Genomic DNA, 17,741 nt, shown 5'->3' with positions numbered 1-17,741 from the left:
TCAATTGCATTGTTTCCGTTTCACAGTTCTTATTGCTGCTATCAACACAATATTTTTTTTCTTTTTCTGTCAAAGTAAAACACAATAAAATGTTTAGTAATATTGCATAAACTAACATACTGGAATTAAGTTGTTGACTGGAAAGCAGCCCATTAGGCATGATATGCAAGCTGTGCTTTTAGTTAAAATGGTCAGATACTAAGTTAAGAGATGTACAAATTTAAATACCAGTATGTAAACAAAATTTAATAATCTTGTACAAATGTGTTATATCAAGCCATTCTTAAGTAAATTACAATAAAGTACAGTAATATTTTGATGAGAACATTGGACTTAGAACAAATGTAAAATTGAAAAACATGCTGAAGACTGCGTTTTCCTCTTCCAAATTTAACCTTGTACACTTCAGATTTCTTAAATGTTTTAGTCTTATAAAACCTCAAGCTCTCATACCTCTGAGATACTGTGATTCAAATAACCCCCTGCAGCCACTAATAGCTCTCAGGATCTATGGCTTTAGGCATAGGTACTTGTGTCCTGGGTGATCCCTTTTGAAAAGTCCCTGAACCTGCCACTTACTAGCCTCAGGCAAAGAGTCTTGAATCAGTGGCTTATTCCATCACCCTTATCTGGGTTTCTTTTTTCAAAGTTCTTTAGAGACTCAGAACTACTTTATTTGTATTGGCTCCATGACAACACCTGTCTGTATATCATCTGTCCATATAGTGGGAGAGAAAGAGATGAAGAAATATCTACAGGATCTGAACCTCCACTCAGATTCATTGATTCATTGATTCATCCATCTGTTCATCCATGAAGAGATGGTTAAATATAATAATAGTAATTATTAGCATTTATATGAAGCATACTATTAAGCATCATCTCATTTAAAATTGACACCAACACCAAAGGTAGATAAAATTCCTCTTTTATAGATAGTAACAGCAGAATTTGGCCTTAAGCAATTCTGAAATTACTAAAGACAAAAGCAGAGTTAGGATTTGAACCCAGGCTTCTTGATTCTAAAGCCTGTTCTCTCTCTCTCTTTATTGGTTGACTTTTAGAATGAGAGGAAGAAAAACACTGATTTTGTGTTCCCCTTATTTATGCATTCATTTGTTGATTCTTTTATGTACCCTGACTGGGGATCACATCCACACCCTTGGCATATCAGGACCATGTTCTAATGAACTGAGCTACCTGGCCAGGTGTCTACAGGCTCTTCTCTTAATCCATATATAGTATAGTATAACACTTGTCAAAAGGGAAATCTGTAATATAGCCTTTTAAAATAGGAAACAAATGCTAGGTTAAGTAATATACATGGGAAGTGAAACTTTGTAAAACATTGGGTACGTGGTAATGTTTTGGGACTACTTTTATAGTATATTTTGTTGGTAAAACATAAAATGAAGGAAGGAGAAAGGAATGATCCAAGATTGGTAAAGAGTTATCTTATAACCACGAGATATACAGAGATAGACAAGCAGTCGTTCAACATTGTTTCCAATGAGCACTTACTGAATGCTTACTAGGTGTCAGGCACTATGCTAGGCACTGGCCACATAGCTTTGAAAAAGACGATCCCTGCTTTATGGAGTCGATATTTTAGTGGAAGGAAATAGGACACATTACCACATTTAGTCTCGTCTTTCAGACAGTAATGAGTACTGTGGAGAAAAAGTAAAGCCGGGGCTGGAGGTTAGAGAAAGACATCCAGGACGTGCTGCTGTTTTTACACCCAAATGGAGGGGTTGTATAGAAGTCTGGGAGCTGAGCGAGTGTGTAGACCGTGTGAGGGAGAGAGAGCTTGGCATGTTGATGCCACAGCAAGAATCCTACATGTCTGGAACAGAGTGAACAATGAGACACCGATAGGAGAAGCTTTTGGAAAGGCAAAGAAAAGGCTAAGTCACAGGGAGCCCTAAAGTCTGTGGGGACTTTGAAATTTTTCAAAGTAGTGTGGGAATTTATTGAGCTAGGGAGAGATGTGATCTTAGTTTCCAGAAGATAAAAGTGGCTAGTGTAAGGAGGGGTGGAGCAGAAGCATTAAGATTGACTGGAACCCCTTGCAGTGGTGAAGAGGAAAGGTAATGGTGTTTTAGACAGGAAGGCCAAGGTCAGTGATGAGAATTTGTAAGCTTTGAGATATATTTTGAAGGTAGAGCTGACAAAGCTTACTGATAGATTGAATATAGATGTAAATGTAAACTTGAATGTAAGAAAGAGAAACTGAGTCCTGCATTTTTGGTCTAAGAACTAGATGAATGGTGGTGACCTTTACTGAGATGGGGGGTAGTGTGGATGGGAGAGAGTTTCAAAAGTATTGTTTTGACATATTAATTTTGAGATATTTATTAGACATATTATTGCAGAACTCTGGGCAGAAGTGAAAGGCTAAGCATGGATGGAATGATCAACAGTGGGAGATAATTTCTCATAGATTGACTAAAATGCAAAATAAGATCTGCTCATCGCATCACAACCCTTCCACTCTCTAAAAATCAATGGGAAAAAAGTATCCTCAGCTGAGCATTAACAAAAACAACAACAACAAATTTGTATCTAGATATGAGAAATTTTTAATGTGAATGTGTCAATGTACTTTTTAGTACTATACTATAAATGAGTTAATTGTAGTATGGTTTTAGATATGAAATTATAAGGCCATCCATTAATGTAGCTAATCAATTTTTAAAGTTTCTGTGGTATACGAAGACTTAATTTTTATTGTTCTTCTGAAGTTAAAAAAAATAGCATGATTTGGTTGTGTTTACAAGTCTAGCTCTGACCTTTTGTCTTTTAATCTTTTGTATTAGAATTAATGTCTTCACTTGGACTGCTTTACTTTTAGTGCCCTGTGGTGGAATTTTAACTAAGCGCAAAGGGACAATTTTGTCTCCTGGGTACCCTGAGCCTTATGACAACAATCTGAATTGTGTATGGAAGATCACAGTGCCAGAGGGAGCTGGCATTCAAGTAAGGATATTTAAATTTCTCTTCTTTTCATTGTGTGTTTGAAATTAATCTTTTCCAAAATGACATGATATACATCATTGCTAAAGGTATAGCCTTTCGACTGACATGGTTGAATTTAATGGAAAGGTACTTATTAAATTTTCACCTGCAAGTAACAGAAAGGCAACTCAAATTGGCCTAACCAATAAGAAAGACGTGTTGCTCCACGTGACGTATAATCTTGGGGTAGGATGATTCAAGGGCTGTTTATTTCAGAGGTTAAGATGTATCATTCTTGACCCAGGTTTTTCTATCTCTCCGCTCTGCCACCAACTGGACATTTTCTGCTAAACTTCTTGCTGACATCTCAGATTCAGCCTATTCAAAACTAACTTCATGAATGTATTCTCAAAATTGGGGATTTTTTCCAGGGCGCTCTGTCTCAGAATGAGCCCTAAATTCACTCCGTTGCACAAGCCAGAAATCTTGATGAGTTTTCTCTGTCTGCTGCGCTTCACTGTCAACTGTCAGGCCTGTCTTCCACAATCCAGGCCTATTTCTCTCCATCCAGAGAACCTTACCCCTTAAGATTCCGTGGTCATCATTCCTTTCACAGGTTCTTACTCCCTGTCAACCTATTCCTCAAAGGGCAAATAGAGTAACCTTCTAAAAATAAAAATGTAACACTATCACTTTCCTGCTTACAGTTACCTGATTGCCTGTCCCCTATGTCCTTAACTCCTTGACACAGTTGATTACGCCTTTGAGCTTTGTCTCCATTTCTTGCCCATTCTATTCACACTGTTTTAGTTCCTTGTAAAAACCTGACTCTCTCTTGCCTCTGGGCCTTTGTGCCTGTTGCCCCCTCTGCCTGCAACACTCGCTACAATCTCCTTTTACTTGGCTTACTTTTAATCATTATTTCTGTCCCAACTAAGGAACAATTTCTGTGGAAGACCTTTCATGGACTTGAGGCAAGACTAAGTCCCCAGGCTATATCTTTTCATAGATTCCTGTATTTTCGTGATTATAACACCTATCGGGTTTTACTGTTATTACTTGTGTGTAAGCTCACCAGGGTAGTAATCGAGTCAGTCCCAGCAGAGAGCACAGTGCTGTTTTGAAAATGAACCAATGAATACCTCTACAATCAGTGAAGTTTTGGGTTATTTTAAGGAGTCAACAATACATGATGAACTAGTAAGAAATCTGCAGAAAAAAGTACGTTGTATGCCACTTGTTCTAGTCAAACACTATTCAAAATTGGACACACATAAATGACACTGTAAAATCTTTCACTGAGAAAGCATTTTATTGAATGATTGCACTTTAGAAAACAAATTTGAGTTTTGCAGAGCATTTATCAAACTTATAGAGTGTGAAGCATATTGCCTTATAATTTTAAACACTCCAAAGGACTACCAAGCACTTTTTTCTAATTAACCTCTTATAATATGCTGATTTTATCTATATCACTAAATCATAGGACATTATATAACAGTTGCATACACACATACATATGTAATACATAACATATTTGAAATTTCACTAACTTCACCTTAAAGCCACCTGGCTAGTAAGGCAGGTTTAAAGCAACACTTCTTTTATTTTTCTCTGTTGGGCTGAATATATGTATGAATAAGGAATTCTATGAATATCCAATGAGTTCTATATCGGATGAAAAGGTATAAACACTTGCGGAAAGAAGAGAACAAACATTTGAAATGCCGATTGAGCATCTTTTGGAAATAACCTCAAAAAATGGATCAAATTTTTCTATTAATATTATTTGAGAAATTTGAGGGGAGGGGAGGTTATTCATTTATTTGCCTCTTCATTGTAGCAAAGTATATTGAAGGGAGAATTACCAAAAGACTACATTCGACAGTAACCGAGTTACTGGGTACCTCTTTCTACTATTCCTGCCTCCCGCCTACCTGGGTCTCTCGGTGCTTCTCGCAGAGACCACGGCAGTAGACGCTAAAATTGTCTTTGGCCCGCCTGGGTGGCTCAGCGGTTGAGCGTCGACCTAGGATCCAGGCGATCGGGGTTCGATTCCCGGTCAGGGCACATGCCCGGGTTGCGGGCTCGATCGATGACTCTCATCACTGATGTTTCTGTCTCTCTCTCTCCCTCTCCTTTCCTCTCTCTGAAATCAATAAAGATATATTTTTTAAAAAAAAATTGTCTTTGCACCTTTCTTTCCTTCACCCGGTGCAGCTTCTGTAAAGCACAGTCCTGATGATGCCCCCTGACCCCCTTCTAAAACCTTCAGCGGAGTACACCACTCAGTTGCATAATTATTTTGGTGAATACAAACTAGGCACTATCCTAAGCTAAAAGTAATTTGATTTTTACAACAAATTTATGAATCGGATACCTTGATGGCAGTGACTTACGTAGGTAACCTAAGGCACATAGGACATTCCAGTAAAACCCTAGAGACTCCTGCAAATGCTCCGGAACAGACAGAGCCAGGAAGTTGCGAACCCAGGCGTTTTAACTCCAATGTCTCTTTTATTTATCCACTAAGCTCTACTCTAACTTTTCTCTACTTTTTCAAACTTTACATGCATATTCCTTCTTCTGTAAACACCTGCACTGTGGCTAAATTGGATTATTAATGGTTCACTAAATGCACCTCATGGCTTGACTCCTGTACATTTTTACTCACAATAATTTCTTCTGGTGGAAAACCCTGTCAGTACATTTAGCTTATCTCAAATGTCAATTCCTGCAGGAATTCTTTTTTTTAAGCTGAATGTGATCTTTTCTTTTCCTGAATTGAAGGGAAAGAAAATTCAGATAGAATGGATCATTGTGTAAGGCGGTGGTAATTTTGTTACGATCATACAGCTTTCATTCTGGTCTTCTTGTCCTGGAACATTGCCACTGGGCTCCGTGCCTGTCACCCAGGCAGGGTGCCTGTTGCCATGTGGCACTCACCCCTGGAAAGGAGACACTAGCATTCACTTGAATGGAAGAATGGTGATGGACTATTTTGTGGATCAGACATTTTTAATGAATGCAGTTGTTATAATTATTTAGCTAATGTGTTGTGCTTACATTTATACAGATTTTAGCTCAATAAAGTAAATGTGTTTTCATAGAGTTATTCCTTTCCCTCCTCCGAAACTATAAAATATGTGATAAACAAAGAGTAAAATAGGTAACATCCACACTTGTGAGGGTCCTGTGGGTTCTGAAGCTCAAGCTGTGCCAAGTGAAGTGCAGCAAAGTAACACATGTCTCTGTCTTTAAATAAAATTTAAGACATTAGAGAATTATACTCCAGCATTCCCCCTTATCAATCTCACAGACTTTCACAGTGATTTAGTTATTACAACTCCATTTGCAAAAATAACCTCTGAAAGATGTACATCTACACTGAGACCTATTAAATGTGTGCATAAGGAATAGTGATGTTAAAATTTGTGTGTTTGGTAAAGTAATTTTGTTCGATGTGTTGTAAGTTGATTTAAAACTTGAAATATCTTCTAGAAGGATGCTGAACAAAAAGAACTGTCATTAAGTTGTTTAATTAACCTAATAAAACAATTTGATGGGGGGTTTTTTTCAATAAAAGAAAGACAGGAAATTAAACAAAGGTTATGCAAATAAAGGAAAATATAAGTCTCCAGGATAATCCTAGGAACATTTACACTATAAGGTCCTGTATTCTTGTGGACCACAAATCTGGTCATTTCCTTATAGCTGAAGCAAGTGAGAAAACTCAATCAGTGACAAGAATCTAACACTCCAAAACACAAAAGTTAGCCAATTGTTTGGATCAGGCATTGGGATCCTAGCACTGAGTCATTAGATGAACACAAAGCTTTTCATAAAGAGAGTTCTGCGATGGTGGCAAACTCGGCGTTACATCCACAGTGAACACTGCTAGGTGCCCCTAGGTTTTTCTTGTGACAGCTCATAGAGGCCAGCGCCACAGTGGCAAAGTTCAGTTCTGTTAAATTTCTTTTATGAAGAGCCACAATGATATGATCCGGGCTTTGAGCTATTTTGTTAGAAATATGTGTTCTTAACAGTAATTACTATTTCACAGGTACAAGTTGTCAGCTTTGCTACAGAACATAATTGGGATTCTCTGGACTTTTATGATGGGGGAGACAACAATGCTCCAAGACTTGGAAGCTATTCAGGTAAATAAGAGAGCTGAGCTTCATTAAAGTACACTTATACTTAGTAATTTTAGAGTCTCTCTCTTTGTAAAAAATGCTCCCTACAACTCCAACTTCATGGTTTTAATTTGCTTTTTATAAACTATATGCAGTGAACTAAATCACAAAGTTAGAAGTTTGAAAGGCCTTAAAGGTAATGAAATAGGAATGGCTGTTTAAAACCTTACTATATTTTTATTATAATTGTGTAATTATTTATTGATGCTTTTATGTTAAAGTTAATATTTTCATTTGTGCTTCAGCAATCGTGTGTGTGCTGTGCCCCTTTACCCTCAAAAAAAAAAAAAAAAATGAGCAGTAATAGTGAAACGTTAGACAGTTCCTGGTAATTATGGTATATCCACTTAATAGAATGTTATGCACCCAATAAATAATTATAGAGACTGTGTAATAACATGGTCAAAGCTACAAGGTACTATTGAGTGGCAATAAAGAGAATATACAATTATTTCTATGAAATGAATAAAATTATATAAAATTAATGTGTACATATGTACCGACTAGAAGGTTTTAAAATTTGTTAAGATTTTTAAAGGTAATTTATGCAATAATCCAACAGCTTCTTTTAGCATATAAAAGGTGAAATGAAGTTTTATTTTATTTTAAACTATATATTTTACATTAACTTTAATTATACTTTAATTATACTAGAAATATGAACATAGTTTAAACTATTAACTTACACATTTCAGATATACTGAAATAAGTTCAAATGTTTTTAAGTTTCTAATATATACATTTTTAAAGATTTTTAATTGATTTTTAGAGGAGAGGAAGGGAGGAGAGAGAGAAATATTGATATAAGAGCAAAACATCCCTTGGCTGCCTCCTGCACACCCCCTACAGAGGATTGAATCTGAAACCCAGGCCTGTGCTCTGACCAGGAATTAAACTGGTAACCTTTCGGTGCACAGGATGACGCCCAACCAACTTAGCCACACTTTAATAGATTTTTAAATAGAGTATTGAACCAGTTTTTTAGCATCACCATTGAGGAAAGTAAAGAAGAAATATTTAGAGCAGGACTAATTTGGTTTAGGCATAAAATATATTTTAGATATTTAGTCCACATGAAATTCAAAACATTCATTTTAGGTGACCATAACATTTACTACTCTTATGTTTACCAGCTCTCTTTGTTCCTGTCTATTTTTAGAGAGCCTTCTAAAGTCATTTCAAAGGCCTGTCTCCTTGGAGATAGTCAGGAACAACTGAAAGAGAAATGTGGGAGGGATATTTCTATTAAAAATTCTTTAAAAACATTTGACTAATACATGATTCTAGTGATAACCTACTGGCTGATTAGTAATTAACTTACTAAGTTTTATTATAGTATTTATTATGCGATCAATGACCTGCATTTTCAATTATCATTTCAGGAACAACAATCCCTCATCTTTTGAATAGCACATCTAACAATCTGTATCTCAATTTTCAATCTGACATCAGTGTTTCTGCTGCAGGCTTTCACCTTGAATACACAGGTAAATATAATATCGTGTTACTATTAAGGGAAGTTCAGAACAAGTTTACATTGATTTTTAAATATTAGTTTTCTGAATATAGAAATTAAATGAAATTTGTCAAAAGAAAACATTAGGCTTATTTATTTCTTTATTTTTTACCTCTCACCTGAGGATATTTTTTCCATTGCTTTTCAGAGAGAGTAGAAGGGGGAGGGAGAGAGAGAGAGAGAAACATCCATGTATGAAAGGCCCATTGATTGATTGCCACCCACACACACCCCGACCAGGGCCAGGGATCAAGCCTGCAACCGAGGTACTTGCCCTTGGTCGAAATCAAACCCGGGACCTTTCAGTCCACAGGCTAACCCCTGAGCCAAACTGGCCAGGGCTAGGCTTAATTTTTTAAGGTTTTTATGTGTTCCTCCAATTCCGTTGCAAAACTGTATGTATAAAGTTCTGATTTTCATCAGACTTTACAAGCACATTTTCTTAAAACTGTAAAAACACAACGTGAAATCTATGCTCTTAAAATTGTTAAGTGCACAATGCAATAGTATTAACTATAGACACAAATACAGCTGGTCCCTAGGACTTACCTTGCGGACAGAAACTTTATACCTGTTGAGTGACACCTCCCGTTGCTCCCTCCCCTCGGCCCCTGGAACCAACATTCTACTCCTTGTTCCTGAGGATTCTCCTCTTTGATATTCTGCACATAGTACATGAGGTCATACAATAGTTGTTTTCTCCGTCTGACTTATTTCACTAAGTGTAAAACTCTCAAGGTCCATCCATGTTGTTGCAAATGTCAGGATACCCTTCTTTTGCATGGTTTTAATAACATCCCATTACATGTGCATAACACATCTTCATCTCCTCGCGTCGGCGGATGCTTAGGGCGTTTCTGTGTCCTATCGCTCATAATGCTGCAGTGAACACAGAGTACAGGAATCTCTTTGGAATCCTCATTCTGTTTCCTTTGGATATATACCCAGAGGTAGTACCACTGGATGATGCGATACTTCTGTTTTTAATTTTTGGGGGGGATCTTTATTATGACTATTTTTCACCTACTCATGAGCGGAGCTCAAGGGTTCCCTTTTTGCCACATCCTCACCAATATTTGTTATTTTTGTTTGTTTTGATAATAGTCATTCTAACAGGTTTTGGGTGACATCTCTCGTGCTTTTGATTGACTTTTGCTTGATGATTAGCAATGCTGAGCATCTTTTCATGTACCTATTGGCTATTTATATGTTTTCTTTGGAAAAATATCTTTTAGATCTTTGCCCATCTCTATTGAATTATATGAGTTCCTTATATATTTTGAATATCAACATCCCCATTTTTTTTTTAACCTTTATTAGTATTTATCTGATGCTGAATTCACTCCCAGGCCATGAGCTTTTGTTTCTTCAGTTTCTTCTGGGATACCTTTTCCTTCTGTGCAACCTCCCCTTCTGGTTTAGGGACAGTCTGCTCTTTTTCGGTAGGATCTTCTCAGTGTGACAGGGAGAGCTCACGTGTGGGTTGATCCGCCCACGAGCTCTGTAAGTTCTGCTCTGAGTCTTTTATTTATTTATAATCTATTAGCATTACAGTGATACATTTATTCTTCATTCAACCAATACATTTTTGAAATACCTACTGTATGTCAGGTACTATGCTCAACATGGGAAAAGCAAAGATAAATATGTCACAGTGTATTTTCTTGATGAGATCACAGCGTAGAAGAAAGAGAGAAAGCAATAACACAGCGGTCTGTGTACAGGGCTAGAGATATTTATGGTAGACTGTACAAAAGCGATAAGGAATCTGCTCCACTTATGAAGTTCAGGGAATATTTCGAATGGGAGGTGACACTTTGGCTGAGTTTTAACAAACAAGCAGGAGTTTTACAATTAGACAGCAGCAGATATTCTCAGCATGAATACTTCAGGCTCAGACAGTACTGTGATACGTGGCGTGTTAGGATTGCAACTAGTCAGTAGGGCTGAACTAAGTAAGGTTGGAGGAACTAAAGCTTACACAGGTAGGACGACTCCTGAAAGTTATAGGATGTCTTAATCAGAAATTTAACTTTATTGTAGTCAGTGCAGTTCAAAAGCAGCAAATGTTTCGATATTTATTCACAATACAGGCCACTAAGTTATCATAATCACAGAGAAATGATGGCAACTTTTTTTAAGTCCCTTGTATATGACTTTTGTATTTCTAAAATGTTTTCTTAAATGCCAAAGACGTCCTTTATTTGTAATAAAGTAGATAATATATGATCATTAAAATTTAATGGGATAAATTATCCAATGATCTATAATATTTTTCAAACATTTTTTTTTTTTTGGTTAGAAACTCTTAACTCTATTCAATAAATGAAGGAAATTGAGCCATAGCCTTATCAACAAATAGTAGATGCTAATATACAAAGAACTGAGAGTTTGACTGCTCTTCTTAAGGGAAATCAATGACTACTGGATTTAAACCTCCCAGTTTTTGATCTTGAAAACTAAAATCTTTTGGCTGAAAAGACATACTGTAAATATAACTTAAGCATCTTTAATCGTGATCTTTAATTTAAGAAGTCAAGCTGAGTACCTAAGTCAAGGAAAGTCTGATTAGAACCATAGAGGAATTAGATTATTAATGACACAAATCTTTGTCATAATCAACTTTAAACCTTATTATGTAAAATGTAGGGTTTTTTCCTATATTTGTAATTATTCATCAAACTGTATCGAGGCTAGTTATTGCTATAAAATGAGCAGTCAAGGAATGCTAATATTTTCTAAGCCACTTAACTGACCTGAACTCAACAAGGTGGGAAAGGACTCACTATTGCTAATGGGTGAGCATAAGAACAAAGGATGTATCAATGTATTTCGTACACAGTCACTTTAAATGATAAGACTATCCAACTCTTCTAACAGTCTAAAGGCTACTCACAGGAAATGGCATTTAATTTTTTAGCTTTCAGTTCACATAATCTCAAGGAAATGTTTACAGAATCGTGCTTTGCATTCAGCCAGATCCCCAGACACTTCCTGAGAACATTAGATACGTGAATTCTCCACCCGAGAGAAAAGCAAGCCAACCAAAAACTAAGCACCCGGTGTAGGTGATGGGATGCTAACTGTAGTTGTCAAAAACCAGAAGCTGGAATATTGTCAGAAGGTGATAAGATGATCACCATTTTTTTTTTAAACACTGTGTTTAGGGGCCTAAACTAAGACATGAAAATAGTTCCTCAATGTTTCCTTTGAATTGGAACAAAATTCTAAAAAACTTCCTGGATTAAAGTAAACATAATAAAAAATACCACTTTTACAAAAATCCTGTAGAGTTATATTAAAACTTTTTTTTTTTCTTATCAAATCATAACTTAGCAAAGAAGTGAAAATATTATCCAGGTATAAAAAGACCTTTCTTTTGGGAGAAATTAAATAAATGCCTTACTAAGTAGACACATTTAGTAATATTGTCATCTAAAAATATTCCCTTTGCATGTGCTGTTTTTAAACAAAGTGAGTGAATTAAAATTAAAATAGGAACTATAAATAAAAAATGAAGAAGTATGAAGAAATCGATGAAAAACAGAGTTACAGAGCTTGGAAAACGAAAAGCAAGTGGGACAGAGAGACAGAGAAAGAGAAAACAAACAACAGGTTGAGTGGACAGTGGTGAGATCAGCGCCAGAGGCTGCCTAATGTTCTGTTAATTAACTTAAAAGATTTTGGAATGTTCTTCATGTTTTCAAATCTATTGTCTAATTAACATTGACACTAACATAATAATTACAAAATATTAAGTGAAAGGGAATGGTGGGGGGAGATTTGAAATACAGCTTTACACATTAAAATAACTAATAACTTCTGCTCTAGTCTTTAAGGGCAAATTTATGAAACAAGCACTACAGCATTTTTGGCTGCTTTGCTAATAATAGATTGAAAATTAGCTACCATGCATTTGGTGGAACAAATGCTACATGTAAGAGCTGGGATTTGGGTACACTGTCCAGCAAGGCAAGCTCAAAGGCCATCTGATTACTCAGCGCACACCTCAAGAAACTCCAGAGGATTCACCCAAGCATAGTGTCTCTTTTGCAAATAATCCATCTTGTTTGTGTAAAGGGCACCGTAATATCTGTCATGTTTCAAAACACTAATTTCCCTTAGTGGAGAAACATCAATTTGGGTTAATGCAAGAATCTGTTCACTGGTGGAGACAGGTTACATTAACTAGATATAAAAATAAAAATTTTAAAGAACTTCTTTATATAGTCAGAAGCCCCCCAAATTACTGTTTGAAATGTGAGAACACAGTAGCCTCTATAAGAGGAATTGTACTTTTTAATGAATATAAAAGCACTAAAAGGAGAAAAAATAAACTGTGTTTTCATGCTAAGTAAAAGTGAAATGCTCAAGAGTTGGGTTCTGGAAAAAATTAACTTTTCTCCATTGAGATGACACCGATTTCAGTGCACAGCTTTGGTATTTCATTTGCGACAGTCTCTGAGATAGAAGTTCTGTCCACAGGGTAACATGAGGAAGGAATCACAACAGGCAAAAACTGTCTCCTAATCACACTATAAATACCAGCAACAGATGCAGAAGATGTGAAGGTTTGCTGTTAAAAGGACAGATTTCATATGTGTTTTTAAACCAAGAAAGCAAACTCTTTCTGTCTTCCTAAAGGAGTATTTTAAATGGTAAAGGTTTCAGGAAACATAACATGTTCTTCTGCCTTGGGAAATGGAAATTTGGATGAAATTCCTTCCAGCGAGTATTTTCCCCTTGTGATATTTCTACTCATTCATGAGGTTTTTCAGGAAACAACAACAAAACTAGATCTTCTGGTGGCATGGTTACTAGACAGTTATGCCTCGCTTTTTATTTACTTAAAAAGTAAATGCTGACAACTATCTATCTATAGTGCTCTTTTTCTCTTTGAATTTGAGATCATAACATTTTAACTTGGGAATGCCTGCCTGCTACTACTGCTAGTATTATTATTATTAGTAGTAGTAGTAGTAGTATACAAATCTGATGTTCCTTCTGGCCAGTATATTCTTCACATGCCTTGGTCTCATTAATATTCCTAGAGCTCCATTTTGATCATTCCATATTTATTATTTTTCTATTACCTGGGAAAGAAAAGCAACAGTTCATTCCCTCCCTTAATTTTCCACTTAGATATTGCTTCCCAAATGTAAGAACAAACCCAGTTGTTTATCATCATGTATTTACTGAATACCTTATTAAATGCTAGCTATCTTTGCTAGGTGTCAACTAGAGAAGACAGGGTCATGTTAAAGAAAGGGAGTTTCTGTGTGGCTACATGACCATAATGAATACGTTTTGCTCTCCTCCCACACCTGAGCTCACTCATGATATCTGCCTCTAGTAAGTTTGTGTAAATCCTGGTGGAAATTTGAAAAATATCTAATTTCAGGTGGTGTAGACAACGTCTTTGTATCCCATGCAGTAGTTGGAAGGTCTGACTACTCCAAAGCATAACAATAGTCGTACAATAGTAAACACCCAGAAATGTACCATTTAACTGGTTTATAAGTAACAAAAGATTCAATACAACACAATAGTGACTTTACTGCTTCCCATCCTTGTGCAATATGCTCACAAGATTATGTATTAGGTCTTTTTAATATATATATATATCTTTATTAATTTCAGAGAGAGGAAGGGAGAGGGAGAGAGAGAGAAACATCAATGATGAGAGTCATTGATCAGCTGCCTTCTGCACGCCCCCGACTGGGGATCAGGCCCACAGCCTGGGCATGTGCCCTGACCAGGAATTGAACTGCAATCTCCTGGATCCTAGGTCGATACTCAACCAGCGAGCCACGCCCAGCCCAGCCAGGCTGTATTAGGTCTTAATGAGTTTATTTTTATAATCACTAAAAGTGATTTCCTCCCTTGGGCTAATTAGATAGTTATTTGAGAAAAATTGTGATTTTAAAATTGATTATATTTTTCTTAGTTGTCTTATTCTAACTGGTTTGTGCATATCATCTCATAAAATAATTGTAGAAACACCTCTTGCCCAAATTTAATTATTAATATTTGTTGTTTCTCATTTGAGTTACCACTAACTCAGAATATATTACATACAAATAAGTATAATTGAGCTTTATAAACCCATTTCACTCATTAACCTTACGAGAACATTACGGTTGTATTATAGTTTGTTTCCTCTTTTCTTTTAATCAAAATTTATTTCATGGTCCTTGATCTCATTGACTTTTCACCTCTTTATGCTGTTGAGTTAGAGATGGTTTAGTAAGTTTCTGAATTATAGAAACATCGTGTTTTTGTATTGCTAAACTTTCTCTGGATATATATCCTAAGCTAATAACACTGCTCCTGGTCTCCTAGGTTTTCTGACCGTAAAGCCAATAACATTATACCTGTATATAGAAGCTTTTCATTTTGAGTCAATCACAAACTCATTGTACTTAAGTTCTTGACACTTCATATAAAATGTTACCTACTTTCTTTATATCCCTAGAATATTTAAGTAAAACCTATTGATCTTAAACATATAGAAATATACTCTCATCACAACAGTAAAAAATACTCTTTATTTAGAATACAAACTGTCAACTTCATTTTCATGTTTAAAACCATGTAATAATAATGTTAGTTAACATTTCTTGAGAACTTACTGTTTTCCTGGCACTATTCTAAGTATTATGCATGATTCTTCGTTAAGCATTACAATATTCTTCTGAAGCTGGTATTTTTGCATACCATTTATTGGTAAAGGAACTGAGTCATAGGAATCATCTTAGACTTTAGAAAACAAAGCAAGAAACTAGTAGAGCCAGTGTTACAGATCAGAAAAACTATCCATCCGGTGCTGGCAGAGCCAAGCACTAGATAAGAACTGCAGTGGAAAAATATTGGCAATTTTATTATTATTATTTTATTATTATTATTTTATTTTCTATACTACATGATGCTGGCATAAGCAACCAACACATCTTTTTTTTTTCTCTTTTCTTTTTTCCCCCAAAGATATTTTATTGATTTTTAGAGATAGAGGAAGGGAGAAGGAGAGAGAGAGAGAAACATAGATGTGAGAGTGACACTTGGATCAGCTGCCTCCTGCATGCCTCGCACTGGGGATGGACCCTGCAACCTGGGCATGTGGCCTGACCTGGAATCGAAACAACAACTTTTAAGTGCGCAGGACAGTGCCCAACCAACTGAGCCACACTGGCCAGAGCAAAATATTGGCTATTTTATTGATGAATGGTGTCAACCAGTAGAATGGGAAGATATAGCTCAAAAGCCCAAATTCCCTGTTGGTCTGTAGGTTACATATTATATAGGGCAAAAATCACAAGACACAGTGTGTTAGGAGTTCGGGATCATGCTGGGAGCTGATTGATTGGACGTCAGAAAAGGGTAATGAATCATTTCTTCAGATCTTGAGGACAGCTCTGAGCTCTGTTCCAGTGTCCCTCGGTTTGGTTTTGTGACAGGCACCTCTCACAGACACCAGAGAGGTGTTATCAGACAGCCCCCGAGTCAGTGGGAGAGGGCTGTTCCCTACCTCGATTCTTGTCTTCTCATACAAGTGATTTTATACTACAGACCTTGATTAAATGTTAACTAAGGTAAACATAGGTGAAGTAAGTAAGAAAATGTTAAGGATCAAGGTAAGTGTGAGCGAAGCCTGCACCTGTTCCTAAACCACTGCTCTCTTAGAGATTATTAAATGTCAGAATTCCTCCTTTTAAAAAACTTGTCCACAAACAGTCAAGTTACATGCTACAAAATATGTATTTGGTTAGCAGATTGATTAATTAATTCCAAGGTACATTTTACCAGAAATAAGTCTACAGTTTTCTTCATTCTCAAACTAGACCGGCTCATCTTGAATTCGTACTTTATCACTGACGTCTATGTGAGTTTCAAACTGTTGGCTTATGATGATAAACGTGGAATGCCAGATGATAATTTTAGTACATTCAAGGGCCCTCAAATGTAGCATAAGCAGAGAAAGAATAGTTCTTTCCTATCTATTATTTAAGAAAAATTTTAAATTGAAAACACACAACCTATTTAAAATAACAAGATCTTCACTTTCACTGAATACAACCTCTAGTGTGAAGACAAGATTCAATTCCTGTTCCTTTCTCACATGAATGCAAATCCAATGTTTTTGGTCTTCATTTTCAATAAATCTATACGTGAGTTGTCATGTGAAATTTATGAAGGAGTTTTTCCTTTTACAAAACAATGTTACTGGGAGTCTAAGCAGTAATTACGCTTTCTACTCCTTCCTGTCTTCCTCTCTCAATGCATTAAGGACTCTTTGAAATCATTGTGAAAAATGAGGAAGTAATATATATGTAATTATTTAATCAGAATTACCTGATACAAATGATATGATTAACAACATTTTCTACTCTAGATTGATTGCCTTGTAAACAGAATTGGAAAGGATAATATTTAGTTATAAATAAATGTTAGAAATATGAACTGAAGTTTAATGTTCCAGTCAGGGAAATTGTCTACAGTAATTTGACAGAGGACATAACTCTGCAATTTGTTATACGGATTTGTCCCTGGATTTGTTTCTGTCTCTTTTGGGCTACAACAGGAGATTAATTGATCCAAATCTCATTAAAGAAAAATTCACAGAGAGCATGTTTGATTGAAAAGCGCATAATTTTACAAAATCTACACTCATGAAGCTAGAAGTGACAATATTTTGATGACCTTGGTTAAACATGAGAGAATACTTTCCAACATTTTTACAAAAATTATTTCTTTGTTGCTGATCCCCACAAATAATGACCTATTGGTTTTGTCACAAAGGAGTAAAAAATAATCCTTAAGGTGTTTTAAAATTACTATTTGATACTCAGAGGTTCATTTGTGTAAGTAAAAAAGTGTCTATAAAATATGAACTGCATGATTTTCAAATATTTGTTTTATTTTCATCAGTACACATAAAAAAATGGATGAAAAAAAATGAGAGGCCATTAACATATGACTCTCCTGCTGATCTGGTTACCTCTTCACCTTACCTTCTTCCCAGAAACAATCTTATTCAACAGATTAGCTGGTCCAACTCAATTGTTTTTTTAAAA

General features: G+C 35.9%; 1 protein-coding gene across 1 annotated transcript in view; it reads left to right on the top strand.

Annotated features, from left to right (window-relative positions):
• The window catches only part of CSMD3 (CUB and Sushi multiple domains 3), a 551,595-nt gene that overhangs the window by 456,941 nt on the left and 76,913 nt on the right, over window positions 1-17,741 (top strand). Inside the window, exons 36-38 of the mRNA XM_016224286.2 lie at window positions 2,855-2,979; window positions 7,022-7,118; window positions 8,537-8,641. Of these exons, the coding sequence (XP_016079772.2) occupies window positions 2,855-2,979; window positions 7,022-7,118; window positions 8,537-8,641 (327 nt within the window). The remainder of the gene's footprint in view (window positions 1-2,854; window positions 2,980-7,021; window positions 7,119-8,536; window positions 8,642-17,741) is intronic.

This window comes from Miniopterus natalensis, chromosome 16 (assembly GCF_054644295.1).
Source record: "Miniopterus natalensis isolate mMinNat1 chromosome 16, mMinNat1.hap1, whole genome shotgun sequence".
In the NCBI taxonomy this organism is placed as follows: Eukaryota; Metazoa; Chordata; class Mammalia; order Chiroptera; family Miniopteridae; genus Miniopterus; species Miniopterus natalensis.
This window is presented reverse-complemented; position numbering and strand designations above follow the sequence as displayed.